The sequence below is a fragment of the Poecile atricapillus genome, chromosome 4 (assembly GCF_030490865.1).
Source record: "Poecile atricapillus isolate bPoeAtr1 chromosome 4, bPoeAtr1.hap1, whole genome shotgun sequence".
NCBI lineage: Eukaryota > Metazoa > Chordata > Aves > Passeriformes > Paridae > Poecile > Poecile atricapillus.
This window is the reverse complement of record NC_081252.1, coordinates 57,851,304-57,877,003: the sequence shown is the minus strand read 5'-3', so window position 1 is coordinate 57,877,003 and position 25,700 is coordinate 57,851,304. Positions and strand designations below refer to the sequence as shown.

Sequence of the window (25,700 nt, the reverse complement as noted above, 5' to 3'; positions counted from 1 at the left end):
GACAGATACCTCCTCTAACATTAAAAAGAGAAGAGGGGAAGTCATAGTGGGTGACTCCCTTCTGAGGGGAACAGAGGGCCCCATATGTTGACTGGACCCATTGCACAGGGAGGTCTGTTGCCTCTCTGGGGCCTGGATATGGGATATCACTGAGAGACTCCCTGGGCTGATTCAGCCCTGTGATTATTACCCACTGCAGACACTCCAGGCTGGCAGTGATGAGACTGAAGAGAGGAGTGTCAGGGCAATTAAAAGGGACTTTAGGGCACCTGGTCATGTGGTTGATAGGGCACGAGCACAGGTAGTGTTCTGCTCAGTCCCTTTAGTGGCAGAGGAAAACAATGAAAGGAATAGGAGAGACCACATTATCAACAAGTGGCTCAAGGGTTGGTGTCATCAGCAGAATTTTGGGTTCTTTGATCATGGGGCAATTTTTTCAGCACCTGGCCTGCTGGAACCAGATGGGCTCCATCTCTCTGTTAAGGGCAGAAGGATTTTAGCACATGGCCTGGCAGAACTCATTGAGAGGACTTTTTTCCTCTCCCAACCTAATTTGCAAATGCTTTACTGCCAATTTTGTTCTATAGCCCCTGGAAAAATTTTGTAGTATGAGTCACTGTGATATGGGATATTATTTATTGATTGAATATGATAAATAGAATTAAATATTGGCTAAATAAGATAGATAATGAAATGTTAGTTTAAACCAGATACATTATTTCTGGGTTTGCACTGGATTTATGGCTTTGTTTCATGACTAGTAGTGGTAGCCTCTTAAGTTTTCCAAGTCATTGAGCAGTGTGTGTCCTTTGTGTGTTGTGGAATAGATGAAATGTCCATCAAAACAAGAAAATTTAAAGGCTTAAAATAATGATGATGATATTCTGTTGCATTATTGGTACCTCTTTAGTAGCATACAGTTGTTTATTACATCATTTATTTCCTTTGATATCTTTGCTTTCTTTTTCTCAAACTTTATTTCTTTTTATAACTTCTTCGTAACTATTGAGATAAAATGCAGGAACTTTTTAATAAAGTAGTTTCTTTTTGATAAAAGCTTTGATTTTGGGTTTTCTTTCCCTCAGTGATTTAAATTCAGTGGTTTTCTTTTCAGTTGGATTATAAACATCCAATAATTTGGTTAATATTTCTGTACTTGAAAAGGGGTTTCTGCCATTGTTTTCTTTAGCACTATCATTCTGTTAATGAAGAAAATAACACATGGATTAGTAGATTTGTAAATTCTTTATTTCAGGCCAGAAGTTAAATTTGAATACTTTAGTCTTACATCCTGCAGAATGAATACATGCAAAGAACCACACCCAGAGATTTTGGGTATAGTCATAACTTAGGTTTGAGTTAGAGTCTATCTCTTCTAAAGATGCGGAGTCTTCATTTAAAGGCTTCCAGATACTGGTACTGGATGCTGTATTCCTAAAAAAAAGGGCCTCAAATGAAGGTTACATTCTTTCCCCTATGAGAGAACATAGTTTATGTCCTGTTCAGATAAGTTTCTCTTTTGTTCACCTCAGTTAACATACACATAGAATTACATTTGCCTGTGTATTGTTATTGTCAGTGATATTTTGGCAGCTATGAACACGATTGTGTATTGCACAAAAATAATATTTAGCTTAAACTGTTTGAGATAAAGAAAGTATTAGTTGTTTTTAAAAAATGTTTGTATTTGAGAAATAGTTTTGAAGCTCAAAAAGGAAAAAAGTCTCAAAATATGACCTGTTTTCCATTAAAAAAAAAAAAAATTAAAGCAATAATATTCAGATGTGTGATTTTGCATGTTTCCTTTTGACAAATGCTGATATGCAGAAGATGTTTGCGCCAGTTAGTGGGAAGGAAAAATCCATTCATTTTATTCACAATAAATTATGTAATGAAACATTTCCTCCTTTCACACCTTGACTACAGGTAAAATATACTCTTAAAAACTTCAAGAGCAAAGTGTGCTGGGTTCAGCTAGGGTGGAGTTAATTTCTTCTCAGTAGCTGTTACAGTGCTGTGTTTTGGATTGGGAATGAGAATGGTGTTGATAACCCACTGCTACTTTGGGGTATTGCTCAGTTGTGTTTATCCTAAGGACTTTTTCCTCGTCTCATGCTCTGCCAGCGAAGGAGGTACACAAAATAAAATGGGAGGGAGCATAGCCAGGACTCATCAGAGGGGTATTCCACACCACAGAACGTCATGCCCAGTATATAAATTGAGGGGAGTTGACTGGAATCGGGTGGCTGATCTGGGTTTGGGAAGGGTCTGGTATTAGTCTTTTATTATCATTATCATTTGCCATTATTCACTTGCTAAACTGTTCTTAACTCAGTCTACAAATTTTACTTTGATTCTCTTTCCCATTCCACCAGGGTGGAGAGGGAGAGAGAGGGTTGAGTGAGTGTCTGCGTGATACTTAGTTTCCAGCTGGTCTTAAACCCCAAGAGGGTTCAGGTGCGCGAAAGTCAGCAGTGAGCTGAAGTCTGCCTTATGTCTGCCCTCTCGTGTACATTCTTCATAGTGCACTCTTTCAGTGCGTGAAAACATGAAGATTCTAAAGTACAATACTAATTACTACATTTTTTACAACTCCAGTTAGGATGAGATTCTTTATTGTTGTTTTTTTTTTCTATGAATGCTTTTGCTACTTAATTTTATACTCAGTTGCTGTGAATACAGTTTTGTTCATTTATGTAAACTATAAACCCCATATATACTTTAGAGTATACAATGTGCATTTCTGATCTTTAGAATACAAGGGGAACATTATAATCTGTTTTTTGAAAGAGCTGAATTGCATGCAAACATTTTGTAAAGGTCTGGGAATGAAAACAAATGTAAGTTCTTCCAGAACTGCACACATCCAAGAGTGTAAATGTTTCATTTGTTTATTCACTTACTAGGACATCCCTGGGTCATAGTAACTGAATAGGAAAAGAGTCTAAAAGATGTCAAAGCAGACAGGTACAGATACAGTCACTACTGTTCTGACAGAAAGGGATAAACACCTGCCGAGAGGGAAGGAGGAAGGTTAAAGAATGTGGATATAAAGCTGATAACATATGAAGGTGAATGCAAAATTACAACAAGTTAAAAGTGAGTCTGAAAATTTGAGCAGGAAAATATGTGGTGAAGAGCTTTCAACCTTATTGGCTCTCTTAAGTAGCATCTAATAGGTGGTAATTAAGATAGGTCCTTAATTTTTTTTACATTGCTTTGATCCAGTTAGTCAGCTGACTTTCTTTTCTGCAGGTGTTACTGTGTTTTTCCCGAGATACATCAGTATTGGAGCATTTTACTTACAGTAGTGCAACCCCACCCAAATCATACATACAAGGTAAAAAGAGTTGTTTTTAAAAGGATCATGTGGATTTTTGTTGACTGATGCACTAATACAGTATGTGAATTTGCTTTGTGTTCATTACACCTAGTAGACTACACTTTAAAGAATGTCAATAAAAATTACTTCTGCGCTGGTTCTATTATGACAGTTTAGAAGCTGATCACAGATTACAGTGTTGTTCTTTTACTCCAGTTTTCTGTGTATAATTCTGCAGTGTTTTACCAGAGGGAATGGAGCACAATTATGACAATATGATAAAATAATGAAAATATCTGTCTTCATCAGAGCTAAACATTTAAATAGATAATATTGTCCTCTGCAACTTCAATAAATTTCGCAACTGGAAGTTGTTGTAGAATATTGTCTCTGCAAAGCTGTGAGTTTTGCAAATATTTATAAACAGGAGCAGAACATGTTGCTAAAGAACTGGGGCTCTTTTCAAAAGGGTGGGAGAGTACAACTTTGCCAAGCATACTTAGCACTGATTTTTTTAAAAAAGCATGGCATTTTCAGAGTATTAGCTTATCTTTGGATGCTCTTTGACTTGAAGTCTCATCATTTTTCTTAACAAACTTTAGATTTCTTGATTCAGTCCACTTGCCTTCTCTGCCTGCTTCTCTTGCCATTCTTCTGGATGTTTCCATGTGTCTTAGAACCTCATCTGCCTTGATTTTACCTAGAGGTTCCTAATTTTGCCTTCCTTCTTGAGTCATTCAGTAATCCAATCACTTTTTTTCCCTGTGTACCTTCATCTTCGACACTCCTGTTTATTTCCTTGTTCCTGGTACTTGTGTATTTAGCCAAATATGATACCTAAGTACTTTGTTTGTTCAGGACTTAAGCTGACAGTTTTCATCTTGCTGCTTCTTGTGTCGCTATAAGTAATGTTTGTTTTCTAATTTTTTAACTGCTTTTTTATTGCTTTTTTTACTGTCTTCCACTGAATTTCAGAGTTTTCTTTACCTTCTTTAAATAAGCAAAGGGCTCACCTGAGAGCAGAACAGCAGTGGGATCCCATGTCTCACTTCAGACACAGAGCCATGGCAGCCCAGAAACACAGCTATGGAGAACATCCTGCATATTCCTAGACAAATCTGGGAAATGATGTTGCTGATACCTAAATCTGTGCAGTGTAAATCCGAAAGGCTTGTATGTCCTATTTTTAGATGATTTTCCAAGAGATGTGCTTTATGCTAAAAATACTCATCCTCCTAAATTATGATTCCTGGCTGTGCAACAAGCAAACTATTGAAAGGAAAAGGAGAAAATAATTTTTAGTTTAATGAAACAACTCATTTGTATAATTGGAAATTACTGGGTTTTGTTTTCATGGAGTAGTAGGCAGGAGTTTTGCAGGTTAATTTTTATTTTATTTTAGTCAGTTCATGCTATAGGAAAATAGCAAGGTCCAGATTCCAGTGAACCTGACAAAAGTTCCATGTGCTATATTCTATTGTGAAGAGAAAATAGAGTACACAGAATATTCTATAAATGTTCATGTAATTAATTAAATTTTTAGTTTAATGTTTTGGAATTAAATAATTGCAATTTTTAATTAGTTGCAATTATGTTTAATAAAACCTTTATATTTCTAAATAAACTGTTGAATTTTATTAGTGGATTTTTGATTATTAGTTTCTGTAGTTAAAATACGGTTTAATAATATAATATGTTCTTTTTGCAGGGAAGATAAAAAAATTATATGATCAATGTATATGATCAGTGATTTTCTTGACTTAATTAAGTCTTTTGGATCCAGTGGATTACTTAAATATTTGTTTGCTATATCAGAATATCCATCTTCCTCTTTTGCAGATCCCATGAAGCTTTGAATATTTTTTTATCTGTGGTTGTATCTGTTTAAAGTCCTTTCCTGTCCCTAGGTCAGTCTGCCCCTATTTCCTCCTAGACCTTCAGTCTTCAAGGTCTGCAGCAAACACCTTTAGAAGCTTCTAAGACACACCCAAATAGAATCTCAATGGAACAGCATTGCTGGAATTTTTCTCCTCTTTTTTGTTGTTTGTCATCCTTCTGTATTGGTGCTGCATTTCAGTTTTATATTGATATTGTACCTGTCCCACTGCATTGCTTGCTACATTTTAGACAATGTTAGATAGTCAGTAATGTAATCAGTTATCATTTTTGTAATTGTAACTTAAAATCTTCTTTTTAATTTAAATTATTTAAATCTTTATACCTTTTTACAGCTAATGACATTTTCTTTGTGGTTTGATGGTTCACAGGAAAACTCGGAATGGAAGAATATGCTGTTTTCTATCCTCCAAATGGTATGAATTATACTATTGCCTCCTCTAGTGGTAGTTTGGAAAGATTTTTTTTCTCAAATACATGATACTTTCTTTTTCTATTACAAGTTATGTTTTGCTGTTACTCTGTGAAGTTCATTAGTTTAAAAGAGTAAGCTGCATGGAAGCTACTCCAAACCCAGATTCAGCCTGGTGTTAGTGATCACGAACAGAGTTTGTCTGTGTTTGTGGGAAGGAGAATGAAAACAACTTGTGGTGCAGCAGCTTGTATTCCGTCTTAAATCAGCACTTAGAGGATTTAAATGATAAATGCTGAAACTGGCTGACCTCTCAGCTTTTCAGTACTTAACAAACCACACCCTAAAGTCTTCTCCTTTCAAAATGTGTGTTGACACAACAGATCTATGTAATTCTAATACCATTGCTGTTGTTTTAACTTCAGTTACTGTTTTTTCAGCTCTTACCTTGACCATTTCAATCCCTTATTGAATCCTTTCCCTCCATTTGTTTTTCAAGTTCAAGCTCTTGCCTCTTGCTTTCAAGGCTTTCTGTCACCAATCTCAAATCTGTGTCTCTGGCCTTGTCTTTTATGTCTTCTGTACTTCAGTGGAGTCAGTTGCAGTACATACTTTTTTCCATGTTTGGCTCTGCAATTCTTGCAGCTCTGTAGCCATGAAGCATTGTTTTTATGCTCTTTTGATAAAGCAGCCACCTTTCACCAGTCTTATATAAAATCTAGTGAATGGGAGCTAAGATCAGCTGGGAAGGAGGAGCAAGCTGTTATGCTACAACGGCCAAGTACTGTGAATGTTCTAGCTGAGTACTGCATGAATTAATAGAGGTCTTGGCCTCCTTTGGTTCCTACTCCATTCTTGTCAGTGCATAACATTTATGGGTTGTCATTTATGTGAAATTAGGTTCTGATTTCAGCAAAGCTTCTGTGTAACAACTTCATGGAAACTTTCTGAGCTTTACTTGGCTTTCTAGGAACTGTAGTTCACGTTTAAGCATGTAATTGGTTGTACGGACATAGGTGATACTGTACTTACGTATGTACAGGATGGAGATGCAGTAACAAGGAAATATTTTATTCCTGATGTAGGCAGAATACAATTTGATAATGTGAGGGGGAATAACATTTTTGCATGCATAAAGAGGATTATTAAAGAACAAAAAAAGAAATATGTTTGTTTTGCAGGTGTAATTCCTTTTCATGGCTTTTCTATGTATGGTAAGTGGGACTCTTGTGAGCTAAAACCTCAGAACTGCTTCTCCTCATATTGTAGTTTAAAGCTGTAGTTTACAGCTTTTAAACTTGTGTTTATGTGCTTTTATGGTTTTTTGTGTATGAAGATTGTTAAATATATTTTTAAAATTTCAGGCTGTTTTATTTACTTATATTACAGCTTACTCCCATGTGAGAATTTCTTCTTTGAGAGCTAATAGCTGAGCTAAGCTATGCATCTTAATGGGTATGAATAGAGGGATAAAGTTTACCAGTGAAGTGCTCTTTCCTTGTGTTTCACTTCTGGGTAGACCAAGTTACCCATGAAAAAAGTTCTTGAAAATAAGAATAATGTGAAGGCCTGTTGTTCTCTACGTTTACCTACAAGAGGTGATAAAAGAGCATTATATAATATAATGGTTGCAAATTTACTGCACAGAGAAAAGCACAAATATCAACAAGAGTTTTAGGAAAAAAAAGCAGAAAATTCTCCTTGAGTTACAGACGTACTGCAGCTATTGCAGATGTGAGATTAGATGTTTTGGCTTTTCAACTTTTTCTTTTGGTTTATAAAACGTGTTTGTAGCATCAGAGGGCAAGCAGATTATAAGATTATACTTAAAATGCTATGTTTTGCTATTAATAAAGTTTAATGATCACACACAATCATTAAAATAATGGAATTGAAATATGAAATGCAAATTTGAACCTGAGTAGGGAATCTAAAGTCTTTGGAGTAATGAGCACTTAAGTTAAAAACTCTCCCTTAGGGACTCACTTAGAGGCGTTCACTTGTTCTGTGTGAACTGCTTTTCAAAATGTTTGGATTTGCCTCTGCTGTTGAGAACAGTGTCTCCCAAACTCGAGTGTGAATTTTCCTCCCTCCCTCCTGTACTTGCTCTTTGCACAGGCTCAGAATATGCTGGCTCTGAGAAGGAGGAAGGGTGAAAAGCAAGGCAGCAGAAACATGGTGATGTAGCTCAAGGCTGTGGGTGCAGTGGCTGGGACCAAGCAGAGCATCCTCTGTATTCCATGTTGTGCTGCTATATGAGGAAGTGTCTGGGTCCTTATGAAAATCTTATACCCTTTTTCCTGTTTGCATGCATACACTGTCAGGGTGCCAGCTGGCAGAGGCTGTTCTCTTACCCTCCTGGCCCTTATGTGACAAGTTTTTCACCTCCATCTTCAAGCATTAAAAACATGAACACGGATAACACCCTTTCCTTTTCTTACCCCTACTGAAATACATGTTTCTGTGAACATCTCACTCTACCTTAGCACCCCACTTCTCATACACAGACTCCATTTTTGTTATTAACCCACCTTCTCTGATATATATATTTATATATATATATAAAAGTACATAAATCTATGTGTGTATGTGTTCAGATAAATATATCCATTATTCCAAGCTTAGTGTAAATAAAATGGAGGAGAAAGTAGATGCAGAGATTGAAACTATGAGTGTTAAATGAATGCACCTGTAAAATGAAGCAGTCGTCATGATGACTGGAGAGATCAAAAGGCTGTTCACAAAAAGGTATGAGAACTGTCTGTGACAATGCATTGAGTGACTAGACTATCAGTCTCAAGGAACGATGGTTGTGTTGGAGCACATACATATAACAGATTTATCTATATGCTAGACTTTAACGAAACAAGCAAAGTTTCAGAGCTACTGTTTTCCAAATGTAATCAATTATTATTTTGAATCAGGTGTACTAGAAGGCTTCTGAACAGTAAACTACCAAATGTCCATGGTTTACAAATCCTGTAAGAAATAAACATTCTTTATGCGTTTTTCATACTTAGTGATGTTATTGTGGCAACCAAAACTGTTCTTTTAATGTTTTCATTTTCACGATATCCGTCTTCAAGTAGTTTTGCAATAGGGCATCAATGTGGAGATGGTCAGTGGCCCCATGGCACACTCAAAGTTACAGATTTGAATCAAAGACTTGCACTGTTTGCATTACCTGACACCCCAGGGGTGCTCTCCTTATGGCATATTTCTTACGGTTCAGAAGCCAGCACTGTAGTATGCAGGCTCTAATTGGTTTAGCTTCTTGAAATATGTAGGAATATCTAGAATGTATCATATTCCCTTTCTTGACTTTTTTCATTAAGTGCTAGATTGTGATTGAATACTTTTTTCTTGGTTTAGTACTGTTTTTGTAAATTGTGGTACTATAAATTATTTGGCTTTTCCTCATACTTCATGCGCTTAATCATTGAACTCTTTTAGCAGTTTACAGTGTTGAGTCAATTATAATTCTTTTATCCTTTCAGTTGCTCCACTTTGTTTTCTGTACCATGAACCTTCCAAATTGTATCAGATATTCCGTGAGATGTATGTGCGTTTTTTCTTCAGACTCCATTCCATCTCTTCTCATCCCTCTGTAAGTTCATTAGGAATTAAATCCACTCACTTGATATCCTGTTTGCTACAGAACAATAATATTGTTATTAGCATGGTTTTCTATGTGATTGGAATGTATCCTTTTAAATATAATAAAATATTTCAGGCAAGCTTGGGAAAATTATTAAGTAATTCCAGTCTGGATAATGTTGTTTTCTATGTCAGTGTTAGTTTTTGCTATCATGTACCTTATTAAAATAGGAAGTTCTCATTTTATGAGGGTATGGGGTCTTTTATAAGTCAAGTTTTTTAATCTAATAGATTTCTCAGTTCTAAATATACTAAAATATATGTATGGAGATGCTGTTTCAATGATACTGAGCTGGTGTCTGTTTCTTTAACTGAAGTATCTTCGTATAACAACACATGCTTTTTAGTACTACTAGATGACTTTAAATAATTTGTTTGTAAGAAAGCTGGATCAGCTGCCTTGAATGTACAAGAGTTGTAAAAATTGGCTTGTCTTCTATTTGTGAACAATAAAACAGAGTAAATATTTCTTTTTTTCCTTCATAACATGCTAAAGAGTTATATTGCTTTTTGAAAGTATTTCCTGGTTGAAAGAAAATCCTTTCCTTGGTATACCATTTCAAAGCTACGTATTGTGCTTTCCATCTTTAATAGCAGAGAAAACCAAACTTATCAGAGAGATACTTTTTCTCACATCCATTTTTTTTTAGTGCAGGTCTGTTTCATCAAAGTGGAAATATTTCATTTAGTTTACACTATAATAACCCATTAAGTTCTTCAACGCTTACATACAAACACCATAAGTAACTCAGACTTGAAAGGGATTATCAGAACATATTATGTTGCTAATACATACACGGAATTGCAGGAGCAAGGCTTTAGTGACTGAAGGTATTAAAATTTCTTGTGCCTTTCTCACCTGAGTTGAATATTGTATTATTAATAGTGTTTTATTGCTTTCATGCAATAAATTTCATGCAGTTGCAAATCTATGCACACTTACACGCTGATACTGTTTTCTCAGATTTGACAGGATGAGTGTTAGTATTCACAATATGATCTTGTTCCTTTAGGGCATTGTGTCATTGTGTTTGCTTTTTGAGACTCTTCTACAAACCCATCTCCCTCAGCTCTTCTATCACCTCCGAGAAATTGGAGCTCAGCCGTAAGTGCTTCTTTCTAACTTGTTACAAATGTTGCACATTTATTGTTCTGAAAATGCTTTTCTTTAGTATTTTAATTTAAGATCTGTGAGAAATTACAAAAAATTATGGCCATCAGTGTGCCATTTTTCCTTGACAGTCAGATGGAGTGCTTTGTCTAACATGTGTATCTGTGCTTTGTGCATTTCTTCTGTATGCTCTCTGAAAGAGAGAGAATTGCTCTGTGAGAAATGCTCTATGCTGCATTATTTAGCTAAGTTTCAGTAATTTATGTTTGATCTGATGGAACTAAGTGATGTATTTCCTAGGGGACAGAAGACACAGAGATGTGTTAGTTGCAGCAGAAGGTACTGGAAGAGGCAAGAGAGCAAGAGTCATTCAGTAGTGAACTCATGGCGCCAGGCACAACAGAACCTGAAAACCTTTTTGTCTTAATTGGCATCCATCTTAATAGCTTAATAACAGAAAGGATGAAACATTGAAACATCACATATTATTGTGTGATAATAGCTGAGGATCACTCCAATGAGATTGTTTGATCAGAAGGATCATGAGAATGATATTAGTACTTTATCAAATGAGATGCTAAATAGTTTTATGATGGCTGTTGAAAATTAAAATGTTGATTATTACTGCAGCAAGAGAAAATTCTTATTCTTCCCAGAAGAGAAATGCAGAAGGATAATGAAATATTTTTAATTTATAGACAATCTGATCATTATGGGAGGCCAAAATATGATAACTGTTGTTTGTCACTTGTTTGCAGGCTACGAATTTCATTTAAATGGATGGTACGAGCATTTTCTGGTTACTTAGCTACTGACCAGCTCTTGCTTCTGTGGGACAGAATCCTGGGATACAATTCTCTAGAAATTCTTGCTGGTAATAGAATTATTTTTACAAAATGTGTGAATTCTGTGTGAATGTAAGGCAAATACTTATTAGCTTTAATGTATTTTGTGATGAGAATAAAATAGTTGCTCTTTGAATGCAGATGGCAGGTTACATACATGTCAAAGCATATATCATCTAGAAAAATAGAATTGCAAGAGTACTGCATCTTTAATAAAAAGTATGTCAGGTAATTTTTTTTTTATGGAAATACTCAAAAAATGGTAAGTGCTCTCTAATCAGAACATGGGATGTTCTCCCAGCTTCAGCGGTATTGGAAAATGAATTCATCACCTTTCACAAAATACAAGATTCATGTTATTTATGGCAACTACCTCTACAGTACTTAAAGCAACATAGAGCCCCCCTGATTTTGCTGGATTTCTTCCTTTGAAGTGGCATCTTTTAAGACACTTTGGAAGTTTTGTAGCTAAATAATGTCCTCGTATTTAGGAAGGTTTCAGGTGGACATTTTAAAGAAAACATATATCTTCAGTTGATTCAGTTTTTAAATACAAAGTAGGTGAGTGGAAAAGAAGAAGTTTTGGTTCCATTTGTACATGTAAGACAGCTTGTCCCTTTTAATTAAAAGCTAGTCGTCTTAAACTCAGGCTATTTTCACTCAGACTTTCCTGAAAGAATGTTGTGTTTTTCTTGTCTGAGAGAGTAGTCAAAGAAACTCAAACACAGCCACCTGTTGTATATTATTCTTCAGAATCAAAATAATTAAACTAAGTGAAAATTGGCATTTTATATCAAGATTATTTCTAACCGCTGTTTATCATGTCAGAAACTTAAATATTGGACATTTTCTTTCAGTCCTGGCAGCTGCTGTATTTGCTTTCCGAGCAGTCAACCTGATGGAGGTGACATCACTGGCTGCAGCTGAAGTAAGGATAAGTTTCACTTAGAGGAGATTGAAATAGTTTCTGATACTTTGCCAATAAGGGTAACTTAAGCTTCACATGGCACATGGTGCATAGTGCAAATCTTTATGTCTAAATTCTTACCTTAGATAAAAAATAAGGAAATTGTGAACATGATGCTGCTTTTCTGGAGTAAAAGGAAGTAAAGCATATTTGCTATAAAAATGCAGTGTTATAAAATTATTCTGTGCAGTTTTTTTTAATATATAATCCGTGTTAGTGGGATGTATTGTTTTTGAAATATTGCAGAGGTTTGTACCCTTTTCCTCAGAACATTTTAGTTGCTTCTGTTCTACAAATGACAAAAATGTTACAAGATTAATTTGTCAATGTGAATCTGAAATTTCACTGTGCATACTGCCATAGGAAATGAAGTAAATGAAGTTATTACCATGAAGATTATTATTGTTTATATCTAGTAACCTGTTAATTTTTTCTTTTTTTTAAAAAAAAAAATGCAGTGATGGATTTTTTCCAGATTTTGAGAGTTTGTGATCGCTTTCTTTGGCTTTTTTTAAAACATACTTTCACGAGAAGACATTGATTATTTGAGGCATTACATTGGACTTACTTCACAAATACTAGCCAAGCCACAGGATAAGGATTCTTAATTCCCAATTATTTTTAGAAGCAAGTTGAAATGTTAGACTCCTTATTCACCCATGATGCCACGTATATTTGAAGTAAGGCTAAAGTCTAAAATAAAGTTACTTGGGTACTGTACATTGGGTAAACGTGTTTTTTCTTTGAAACGTTAGAATGAAAAATTATGCAATACGGTACTAACATAAACCAGTATAATTTGTTTCTAGCCATGTCCAGGTCTGTTTATTGGCAGTATAGTTAATATTTGAATCTTTTCCTGACTTCTTAACTTGCTTTAAGGAAATTTGATTCAAATGTCAAGTTTAACAAGCCTTTTTAATTTTCATCCTAGGCTGTACTTGCTGACCTTTCAACCCTAAAAGTTATGCCTCTTCTTCAAATCTTCTTGTTTGCTACTGTCACTTGATCTCCTTCAACAATACTGGTACCACATTCCAGTCTTTCTGGAGAACGTAAGCATCAACTATGCAATGTCTGCATAAAACCAAAATTAAACTCCATGTATAAAATCAATTTAGAAATAATTACCTTAATATTTTCTAACAGGAAAAGATAACTTTGCACATGATTGTGTGAAGTGCATGCTAATGAATTTTACTGTAATAGCAATGGTTATTACTTGTACATTGAGAATGACTACTTGTGCAAGTAAATAATATGAATCACTGTCTAAAATGCATGTAATATTAAATAAATGTAATTAATGATCTGAGTTTTGTGATGTTATTTTCAGAGTTGTAAAAGCTCTTACTCTTTTAGTAGGAAATTACTTTTTCTGGCTCACACCTTAGAGGATATCATCTCCAATACTGTCAAGTGAAAAAATAAAGATAATTTTACTTGCAAGATTATTTTTCTAGTTTTCTAAAGAAAAGATGGGCTCATACTTCAGTTTTGCTATCCCTATTTTATTTATTCTTTTCACAGAAATTTTCTCCGTATTGTTTCTCATGTTAACTGCTCCTGTTTATTCTTTTCATACACACAGATGTAGTCACCCATTCCCCATTCACCTTTGGTTAGGTGTAGAGCTACCTCAGGTGTCTGCTGAACTCCTCCCCGGAGTCCCATCAAAAACATAGATGGGACTGCACAGAAGGCTTGAGTATAGCTTCCTTCAGAACTTGTTGGAGGCGGTCTTTGCATGAGCTGTAATAGTGCCCTGAGAATGATGCCAAGAGTCCTTTTGCTGTGCCCCACACCCTCTCTGGGAGAGCAGTGCTACGCCTTTGACAGTTTTCCAGCCTCTGTGATTCAACAGCTCAGGCTTCAGTGCAAGAGCCCTGCTCATACTCACATGTGATGGATTGTCACTACAGTCAGGCTGGCATTATCTGTTAGCTGTCATACCTTTTCATGAGGTCTTCCTCACAAAAAATGTTTGAGTTGTTTAATACCAAAGTTGGGATCAATAGTCTGATTTGATTGAGTGTATCTTAACACCTGAAAAAGGCTCTCGGTCAAAAAATGATAATGGGTTATATAATCACTGCATTGCAATAGGACTTTTGTCTTTGCCTGGTTTATGAACATGTACATGCTTATGTTTATGTAGTTACCATTATTTGCCATACTGAATGTAAATCAGTGAAACATGAATCCTTCATACTGTGCTCAAAATCTGACAAATGATCTAAGCTGTAGTCTCAGGTAGGGATATGAGCTGTATGTTTGTGAATCTCGTCTCTGTCATGAAAATGTAGTAGAAACTTACTGAACTAATAAATTTATAAGGCTAATTTAAAAAAAGGTAAAGTTGTGGACTTGGTGGTATAACTTTATATAGAAAGAACCAAACTATATATATATGGCAGATACAATGTGTGAGAATATTTGGGGAAATTTTGCTCTGGATAACAGAAAATTGATGTTTTGTTTAATATTTGCAAGAAGTTGTTTAACTAGAGGTTTTTCTGTGACATTTAGTTTTTAAAAAGACATGATACCTTTTATTCTTTACAGCAAGTATTAGCTTGTTTTATGTATGGGAAATGAAGGCATAGAAAGATTAAGTGATTTGCTGAAGATTACAGAGCAAATTCCTAAAGGAGGTGAGCAGCCTCTCCTCTCTTGAGTTTCTGCTTGCATTTCTGGATATTCAGTTTGTGTATAAACCACAAGTTCTTATTTAATCTTCATAATAACACATAATATACATCTACCTCTAAAAATGCAGCATTTTGCAGTTTTTAAAATCCGTAAATTGGGTAGCAGTTCAGAAATTATAATGTTAAAAAGCAGGCACAAGGATTGCGGCTCAATAAGGTCATGACAAGGTTACCATGGCTTTTTAAAGAATTAAAAGTATTTACTAAATAGCAAGGGAAATTCCCTACAGGCCTGCTGACCCTCTAATTCCCTTTGCTTTGTGCTAGTACATGGCACAGAATCTGAACAGTACCTTAATCTTTTCCAGATTAGAATTTTTGAGCAGTATCTTCTCTTCTTTTTCATTTTTCAATAAATTTGGAAATTATTTAAGTAGGCAGAGATAGAGATTGTTGGGTTCTTGTTTGAACAAGCAGTTCCGTGACTAACAGAATATTGCCTGTTTTTATCTCCCATCTCCCTTGCATCCCCTCCATCTTTCCCACTGGGGCACTTAAAATGTTCCTGACCTGCACCAGTGTCTCTCCTGATGACTGGACAGGGGACCTTGTTCTCTGGAGCTCGTGAGGGTCCCCACATGCCTTCTTGTATACAGGAATACTGAGCATAAGTGCTTTAAAATGAGATTAAGATGAGATTAAAAAATGAACTAGACCCTCGCCTTAAGCTTCAACTGTGCTGTTATTTTTATATATTTTTAAAAATCTATTTTAAAATGTTTCTTTTACTGAAGTGGTGGTGGTTTTGTGTTCCCCTCAGTTACTAATTTAATTCCAGCTAAACACTGTTTCAGATTCTGACTGATACTTGTATTTTTAATCACCTTCACTTAAATAATGCTAATTCAACCTTTTTAATACTAAAATGACTGGTTTCTATCTTGCAGCTAGATACTTCTCTTGGATATATAGGTAGTATCAATTATTTAAGTTTTAATTCTTTAACTTTAGAGATCAGGTCAAACTTCTTGACATCTGTAGTCTGTCATTTGACTTCCAAATTCCTAAAACTTCTTTTTAATTTTTTATGTTTTAAGTAATGGCCAGATGTGATTGTAGAATCATATTTAAGCTGATAATTACATTGGTTTAAACAGGCTCATCTTAATGTCCAATGGCTCCATTTAGTAAAATTATTTTGGTCTGTTCCTCCCTATCTGAAATCAATATAAGCAGACATTTCAGTACAAGAACCAGTTGTCTTCATATTTATAGATAATGATCAAATTTTTTGCTGCTTACCTTAGGATTCTGGCTGTGGTCTATCAAGGGTTTCTTATAATGTCAAATAGACTTGTAAAAATGCAAAAGTAAATAGGCTTGTCTAAAAATGTACCCAAGTTATCTTCCTTCAGTACTTCCAAAAATATATTGAAGCTCAAATCTTGATGGCTGGGTCATGGAACAACTGAATAACTAGAACAGTTTATAATTTTTAGTAGATTTTTTTTTTGTCATAGTAACGAATTTTATTATGAGAAATGACGAGAGTGTAAAGACTGTAAAACAGTTAGATATCCCAGTAAAGGGAAAAGGCTGCAAGGAGGCTCCAGTTTAAGACACATTTCTACTTGTTGCCAGAAAAGAGCAAAAAAAGAAATATACTGAAACTTGCACCTATTTTACTGTCTTCTAATGAATTTTATAAAATGCTTCCAACAAGACCAAAAACATTCCTTTAAACAGAATTGCTGTATAAAGATCGGTTTGGGGAAAGCAATACAGTGAGCTGTTAATTAACAATAAAGTAAGCATTTTATAAAATGTATTGAAGTACATTGCAAAACTGAAGGGCTGTATCTTCAGTATGGAAGGGGAAGAGCCTTTCAGCATATTTGAACAAATCTGTAAAATATTCCGTCCAGTATTTTATGTGAGGAAATGGAGGAGGGAGGGGACGGATGCAGCTGGGGCGGTGGGAGCTGCTGGGCGCTTCCTTTTCCCTCTTTCCCTCCAGGGTGTTTCTGGCTGTGCCTGGCGGCTTGCGTGTGCTGCCTTCCATCGGCACAGCCCGCACAGAGTCAGCTGCAGCGCCTATCTGTGGTGCCCAGCCAGCTCCGGCAGGTTTCCTCCGGCCCCAGGAAGCTCCGCTGCTGGGCAGGGAGTGCAGCAGGGCCAGGGCCGAGGTCAGGGCCGCTGGGAGTGGCGGGCAGAGCGGCATTAGCCAGCCTTCCCGTCGGACTGGGCAGCACCGGCAGGAGGAACAGCCCCTGCCAATAATTCCCCCTCCAATAGCCATAGCAATGGTACTGGGTATCATTCTTGGGGGTGCTTTCAGAAGTGCTGAGGGACTCCAGCACTTGAGATTCAGGGTGTATTTACACCTCTAGTAATAAGTACCAAAGGTGAAAAGTACCCTTCTGGAGGCTCCAGGCTTTCAGCACAAAGTCACTCATGTAGTGAGGGGTTGCACATCTGTGATCTGAACCACTTAGTGCAGCAAAGAACCATGGAATAATCTGAAATCTCTAGAACCCAGAGTGCTGCTGTTTGAAATCACTGAAAGATTTTCTTTTCCTGTACCCTTCATGCTCAGCTTTTTCAGTACCATAACAAAACAGTTAATGCAGAGAAGATCATTTTGATCCAGCAGTGTGACAGTTGTGCTCTGCTTTAAAACATTGTTAAAATGTCTCCGTATTTTTTTAATTAGTCAGTAGTATACCTACCAAATTGAGGCATTACTGGCCAATTATGCTTTGGAGAAACATCTCAGGATACTTGTCTTTTCTGTGGAGGACACAGTGCAGCACAAGTCAGTGGTTATTAATGGGGACAGAGTGAGTCTGTGCTTAAGACGTTTGTCTTGGGTTCATCACCATGCTTTGTAAGACTGCAACTAAAATGTTCTAAATACTAACCAGGAATCAGTCTTATTAAATTACTACAAAGGGAGAAATACTGCTTTTTTGGTAATTTTTTTTTGGAGTCTTTGTTTAAGCCCAGGGAGGTTCACCTGATTCTGTGTCTTGTCAGATATTGCTGGTTACAGGAAGTAAACTTAAGATTCTCTGAAGAAAGTTGCAGAGACGCCACCATGTGCCCACATTTCAAAATCAGCATGTTGTAGATGTTGGACTACTGATATGTGCAAACAATTATCTCTAGAGAATTGGCTTTATGAAGGACCACAGTACTTTGCCAAATGACATTGTGTTTGGCTGAACAGTTTGAACAAATTGTTTCTTTTGGAATTATGACCAAAATAAATGGGATATTTAACAAAAGAGTTAAAGACACAATGTGTGCAAGACAAAGCATGTGACCAATTTCTGTGCTTTAAACAAAAAAGTCTGTATCATGTTGCTAAGAGACAAGTTGGAATCTGATAGTCAATGGCAAAATATTATGTTTTATTCACATAATATGTTTTAGTAGGTATCTGATTGTTCATTTTATTCAAGAATTATGTTCTCTGAATTTTACATGCTGTGGGGGTTTTTTTCTGAAAAGCTCTATTTAGGATAGTTATACCCTAGTAAGTCTAATTATAAATAGTAAACCAGCAGAAAATATGTTATGAAAAGCAATAATATTTCATTTTCTATGTGTTCACTATTCCTTATCTAAATTTCTTTGATAATAAGTCTAGTGTCACAACATTTTCCCTTTTCTCCCTTTTTTTCCAAGTGCATCTGGGTTACAAAAACGAGCATTTCTTTGAAGCCAAATCATGGTTCATTAATGTTAACCTCAAATTCTAGCTGTGGAAAACTGGCATAGTTACAGTTTGTGAAAGAAGTTCCAGTTGCTAGCAGCACTCACATTACTGATGAAGTTCTCTCCATCATTTCTGACCTTAGGACATAATTAGATGTTTCATTTTAGTTTGTAATACACCCAGTTTCGTGGGAAAGGGGTGTTAGGAGTATTAATGGGCCTCATTTCCATTTCCACAGAGGCAGGAGAGCCCATTTGCCACCTCTGTCTTGCACAATGCACTTCCACTCTGAGGAAAGCAATCCTTGAAAGAAAGGGAAAAGGTGTGGGAAAAGGGTGTGTGGAAAAAGGTGTTCAAACGCTGTAGACTGTGACCTCTGCAACACAGAAAGCCATCATTTGCTATTTGTATGTTTAACAAACACTTTCTTCTACTGACTTTATATAGCATCTTTATTCAACAATTATTTTTTTTTAATTTTAAAAGCTTGGATTTTATGTATATATGTTTATATAAATTTTGAAATTCAGTCTTGTATCACTAGATTTTTCTGTTCCAGGGCTTTATCTTCTTCTCTCCTTTCTTTTTGCAATCTTCAGCAAATATCCTTACATAGTTTTTTCTAATCTGGGCTTCCTGTCTATGGGAATTACAGTTTACAGAAAATAGGAACCTTTCTGATTAGGGCTGTTCTCTTTCCCTGAGAAATGTTTCTATTCTGTTACAAAGAAATCCTGGAAAAAAAATTAAATTTGGTATCAGTCCATTCCTGTATTAGGTGGTAATAGCGATAAGGGTAAGTATTATAGTGGAGAGTTGCTTTATGGCATGTATTATTTATTTAGGCAGCTAATCAATATTCAGTCTTGAAAACACAGTTAAAAGGTGGGAGTGGTAGGTGTTTGGATTTGCAACAATCTAGGTTAAAAAATACTTAGAGGTTTGCAATCTTAGAAAGCCAAATATATCAGACCTTGTGTCAGTGTAGTCCTCCAGAAACAGCAGGAAGTGATGCCCAGGGTGTTTTCTTGAGCATCCTAGGTGACCATTCTGAATGCAGACACTGGTGAGCTCTGTACAAAAGGGGGTGCTACGCTGCCTGCCAGGATTTCAGTTAGAAGGGAGTAATGAGAGAGAAGCAGGGAAGTTGTAGACACCATAGTAAGTGCAGATTTCCTCAGGCTGGATGATAACCTATGTGTTTCCAACTCAGAGTTGGAAAAAACCTGTCTAAGACCTTGGCCACCTTGGCTTTGAAAGATATCACACACACAGGAGGATTAGGCTCTAACTTGCAAGTAAGTAATGGAAAACATTGCCAGATAACTCACCCCTACTACTAGACTTTGAGTGAGGGAAGGGGGAAGATGATAGATTTTACAAATAAACTTTGTTTTGCATACACAAGATCTTTACATAGGATTCTAGAACATGAGACTGGGACAAAGTGAAATACTGTTTCCAGAGAAAAGACAGAGAATGTTAGGGTTAGACTTAAGTTAACCTAGCTGTCTGGGCACAGAAAAAGCCAAGTATCATCTTACATGGTATCTACAATACTAGTTCATAATGTTAGTGGCTTAACACTTTTTTCTAGTTTGTCAGATTTTTCCTGGTCTTCAAAATTATGAAATTCTGCCCCTGAGGTTTGTAATTCTTTTTTCTTTCTTTTTTTTTAAGTAAACTGTGGAGAGTTTTTCTTTAATATAAAGAGCAAGAGTCTCTCTGACATGTAAGATCCATCTTGGCCCATTCAGATGAGATTTTTTTTTTGTTTTCATTGAATAATGAATTTTGTATTTGTGTATTATTATACGTATTTGTATTTTCCTAGTTTAAAGGCTTGAACTGTAATTCTCCCAGTTATTCTGTGTTTTCAAGGCTACTACTCTTGCTAGACAGTTCTGAACATTATTATAAAATCTTGGTTCAGTCTGTTTTATTTTATAAAGGAAAATATCACCTTTTTCAGCAGCATAAACACATACAGTGTAAAATGTAAAAGAAATAGCTCTTCATAGATGGAGATCTTTTGTTTACAAGTTCCAAACAGTTTAATAAAAAAATCTTCTGAGTTGAACTGGCTTTTTTAGTCTTCTTTTGGTAGAATTTACTGTAGGTCTTTCAGAAAACTGGGTACAACCCAATGAAATGAGTATGTTCTTGATGCAAATATAAGCCATCTTTTCAATTTTCTCTAGGTGAAGTTTTGTTCCTTCTTAGGAAACACCACAGTGAGATTTTTAAATGACAAGTGCAGAATAAATTACTCTCTCCTGACTTCAATCCATACATTTAAACAGAAATGGTTGCTGATACTACTCAGGAAATTGTTTCAATGCAAACAGGTCAGTACTGTGCACTCTGCTTTTGGTGGGACCAGGCCATTCAAAGGCAGGGCTATTAAGGAACAGAAGTGTTATTTCAAGACTCAGTGCTTTATTATTATTTCAGTGAAGATTAATTATAGGCCTTTAAGCTTTTTATTTCTTCCATAATGTAATATATTTTAAATTTTCACTAGTCCACTTAATTTCACTGTGAGTTTTCAGGCTGTGAGATGAGTTAGATCTAAAAAGGGATGTTGATAGCATTTAAGAAGTACACCACTCATTTATTTTCAGCTTAATACTTTCAGGACAAGACAACTGCCCTGCCTTAAGGAACAGCACCCACTGCCATAGTTTGTGGCTTACTGCAATCTCTCTCCAGCAACTATAGGTGTCAGATCTGCCTCAAGCCTTTATAGTTCAGAAGCCATTAGAAACATACAAGGTGACCTGTAAGGTCCTTGCCAACCCAACCCGTTCTGTGATTCTATGTACCCAGTTTTTTGGATCATGTAGGTAACTGTTTCTTGAGTTTGTCTCTTTTTACAGATTCCAGAGATACCAAGATTGTCTAGAGGAGACTTGCTCTTCAGGGATACTGAAACTTTAAGTATTGAATGATCACAGACACTAATTCCAGGGGAAGGAGAACACTGCTGGTGTTAGATAATTCCGCTGGGAGCATATCTTAGGAACCAAATACTCTTCTGAGTCTCTCTTTAGTCATTTTAGTTCTGAAGATATTCTCTGAAATTACTGCAGCACAAACATGAAAGCAGATTCTAAAACATTAGGAAAAGTTTACCCATTGCTACAGGATGTGCATTCCAGCTTCTTCATGCAGTGAGCAGTTTCCTTCATGGTTATTTTCTAGTTGTATCAGTAAGGTCTAAAAGGTATTTTGATTCTTGTGTCCCAAGAACATGAAATAAAGAAAGGCATCAGAGGCACTTTTAGTTGGTCATTTCCTAATGGATAAGAGACAGAAGATACATTCTTTTTCCTGAAAGTTGATTTGCCTCTCCTCTCCATGTTCGAAAAGCTTCAGATCTTAGATGCTTGTTTTAGTAAGAAATTAACAACCTGAAGTTCCCATTACTCTCTGTTGATTCTAAGGGGGTTAAGAGTTGACTGTCTCTGATTTAGACTTCTAGTTGAGCCCTTCCCTGCATTTCCTATTAACTATGAACAGTATAGAAAGAACTGCTCAAACTCATTAAGCAGAAGATAAAAAGTATGACCTGTCCTATACAAGTCATATCAGAAAGTTGTAAAACTTCACTGAATACACAACCTTTTTGTCCCGCTCTAACCAAAATGGTCACAATTTCATAATGGGCAGATAAAGGAATAAAAAAAGTCCAAATCCAAGGGAGATCATGGAAGCTTGTTCAACTCGAATGCTCAAGGAAGCTTAGCGCATTGCACACAATCTTGCGGGTACCACAGCCTGCAAAGCAAGAAGAAACAAATTACAAATTATGTGTCTCCTTCTGAAAATGTAAGCAATGGATGAAATTTTACTTTTTTTTTTTTTTTTAAATTTTTCTTTTTGTGAGGAATAGAGCTGTTTGTACCATGTCATAACATCAAATGCCCAAGGCTGTGTTCTGACATTAGGAAAATTATCTGTATCCAATGACCTTGTAACTGAGGATGCAGTCTCCAATGCTTTCTCTCTATTACCCAGCCCAACAACTCAAAACATAAAAACTGAGGCAAAGAAAAAGTATCTGTTATTTGATTTTCTCAGCAGTGGTTTCCATATGTCCTTCAACTTTCTGGGTAATTTGAGACCAGCTTTCTCGGCCTCTGCAGAATGATCTTATTTATTAAAGTCCGTGTCACTCACTGTACCTGGCAGTGCTGTGCCACAGATCTAGAGCTCCAGTTTACAGGATGTGCAACTTGCCTGCAGAAATTCCAGGAAACAGTCTGCTTGCTGTGGCTTCAGAGCAGCCATTTCAATTTACCACAAACCATCTGACAATAGAATTGTATTTACATGATACACATGTTCACTAGGCTTTTTATTACTCTGTTAGTCACAGATCATGAGAATATAATCTCCTACTCACCGAAGTTCTGACCTCTGATTGAGTGATTGCTCATTCCACTTTACAATCAACAGCTTCTAAAAGTATCAAACCTCTGATTGAGTGATTGCTCATTCCACTTTTCAATCAACAGCTTCTAAAAGTATCAAAACCATACTTCAAGTAAAAGCTTTTGCCACTTTCCTCTTGCTGCTTCAGAAGGTCATAAATAGTCTTCATTCTTATCCCAAATATTGTCTTAAAGGGACAAATTATTTCCATTGTAAATAATTAATCTGACAGCATTTTTCTGACCATGTTCATTCAGGTGAAGAACAGCTCGATATATTATGAACTAAGCCTTTATTTAGATTAAAAAAAAAAATATTCTGAAAGCTACTACTTACATTATTTCTAATGGAACAGTTATTTTATAGAGACTGAGAAAATTTAAACTGATCCCCAGAAAGCCACTACCTGCCTGAATAAGCAGACTCCATCCTGACAGTTCATGTTACATGTGAGTAGGAATTATTCTCTCTGAGCACAAACATACCCAAACATATCCCAGGAGGCACTCTTCAATACTTGCTGCCCTCACAAGAATGTGCTAAATGACTCTGTCCAAATAATATTCTTTTTAAATTGTGTTTTTTATTCTATTTTTTTCACATAGTTGATCAATATGCTTGTTCTAAGATAAAAAGTAGTCATGTGCAGTAATGACTCTCATCACCTTCTGGTTGTGCTTTTCCTTGTTTCCTGTCTAGCTGGAAAGGAGGGAGTAAGAAGACGCAAAACACTGTCTCTGCTTAGGTAAAGGCAGATTTAGAGATTTGCTGAGATTCAGGGAAAGTTAAAGAAATATTATGTACACAGTGGGATTTTTTTTTCCATTTGGTGGTAAAATACTCTGTTCTCCATTCCCTCTAGGACAGCCTTTTTTGGTGAGTCATGTCTATAGCTCTCACTTCTGTGTTGAAATTAGTTAATTTTCACATTGCTTGAAAAGTGAAAAAGCCAGCAATTTATTTTGAATGTATAGATTTGTTGTGTTAATATTGCTGCTCATTAAGCATCAGGAATGGTTACACTGATCATTTAAAGACAGTTTGAACTACAAATGAACACATTATGATTTTACTGTGAATGCAAAATTATCACAATCAAAGTCTTCTTAAAATTTAATAAGATGCCTAGACTTTTACAGCTTGGCAATGAATTTTGGCAAAACCAGTTGTAGTGATGTATGTTCTGAGCAGATCAGATGGTGAACTTTGTCACATCATTATCTCCAGGATTGTCCCTTGGTAGTTTTTTACATATTTCTGATCACCTAAATCTGTAATGTAATTCATTTCCACAACTATTTTTGTTTTGCTCCAAGTGGTCTTTAGCTGTCAAAATATATAACAACCCATCACTTTGTTGTAGTCTGACAAGCCAAAATATTCAAGATAGCAAGATCCCTCCCTGCTCCTGCAGCACCAGTAAGATTGTGTCCTTTCAAGCTGTTTGGCTTCTACAACAGATTCCAGAAATCAAAGTGCTGCCTGGAATATTTTATTCAGTCATTCTGCCATTGTTTTCCTTAAGACTCCGTATCTCCGGATGTGCCTCCAGATCTTGTGTAAACAGATTGAGTCTTTGTTTATTTTTGAAATAAACAGAATCCAACCAGAGCCTGCCTAGCCAACATCTTCTAACTGGAATGGCATCTTTGTTCCCATAAGGAACTCAACAATTTGAAAAAAGGATAAGCAAAGATTCTATGCAAATACAAGACTCAGCTGCAGTGAACACTTGCTGAACACACTTGTGTGTTCCAAGACTTTAGATTTGTCTTTATTCCATAAGTAAAGAAAAAAAAGTGAAGTAAAGAAAAAATCTTCTGGAATGCCTGTGACAATGCTGATTAAAAAAACACCAATCTTATATAAGGAAACTTAATAAAAAAGTTCTTTGCAGCTCTTGTTTTACCCTTAATGGCTGCTTCTTTCTTACCGAAAGAGATTTAGTCATTTTTGCAGCATTTTTGCCTATTACCAGGTAATTTGCTCATTTTAGGGATATCTAGACTCATGGTCACTGATAAGAAGATCCTAAGGGCTACTACTCCCATCAGATAAGGAAGATGTTCCAATTTTCTTATTGGACTAAGGTAACATCTATGACCCTTAGTTTCTTAGTCCACTAACAGCTGGAAATGCAGGAACACTTAAAATACTTCCTATAGTTTCCTCTTAAACTAACTTCCTTCCCCAAAACATAAACTTCGGTAATCCAGGAACAACTGAGAAGGGGTTCCTAAACTGATCCTCTCATCTTGGCAAGTATACATTTTGTAAAATTCCACCTTCATTTGATATGTTATCAGCACATGAAATCTGAGAACTAGAAAGTTTTGTAATTTGGGTGCAGATATTAATAACTTCTCTAATCAAGAGAAGATATTTGAATTTTAATCTCAAGCCTGTTCAAAAATGAATGTTTCTTTTCAAAGCACTAATGGAATCAAATGTTTCTTGGACAACTTACAATGATCTGGTGGTCATTGCTTATCTGAATTTGAATTTATTGCCAGTTTGTACTTGCATTATTTTTTAATAAAAAAAATAAGTTATTGTATTCATTTCTAGGTCTTCTTTCCTGTAAGGTGACCTTGTAACATTTTTTTCTAAGTTCATGCTTTGTTTCTGTTTCCCCCATCAGGTTTCTTTCTCATATGTTATTATTAGTCTGGCTCATTTTT

The 25,700-nt window shown here is 35.9% G+C and overlaps 1 protein-coding gene across 1 annotated transcript in view; it reads left to right on the top strand.

The window, feature by feature from the left end:
- TBC1D19 (TBC1 domain family member 19) overlaps nucleotides 1-14,478 on the top strand; it is a 47,887-nt gene extending 33,409 nt beyond the window's left edge. The window contains exons 14-21 of the mRNA XM_058837902.1: nucleotides 3,256-3,340; nucleotides 5,590-5,634; nucleotides 6,812-6,844; nucleotides 9,128-9,237; nucleotides 10,301-10,392; nucleotides 11,157-11,272; nucleotides 12,101-12,171; nucleotides 13,145-14,478. Coding sequence (XP_058693885.1) covers nucleotides 3,256-3,340; nucleotides 5,590-5,634; nucleotides 6,812-6,844; nucleotides 9,128-9,237; nucleotides 10,301-10,392; nucleotides 11,157-11,272; nucleotides 12,101-12,171; nucleotides 13,145-13,219 — 627 coding nt within the window. The 3' untranslated portion in view covers nucleotides 13,220-14,478. The remainder of the gene's footprint in view (nucleotides 1-3,255; nucleotides 3,341-5,589; nucleotides 5,635-6,811; nucleotides 6,845-9,127; nucleotides 9,238-10,300; nucleotides 10,393-11,156; nucleotides 11,273-12,100; nucleotides 12,172-13,144) is intronic.
- The last annotated feature ends 11,222 nt before the right edge of the window (nucleotides 14,479-25,700 follow it).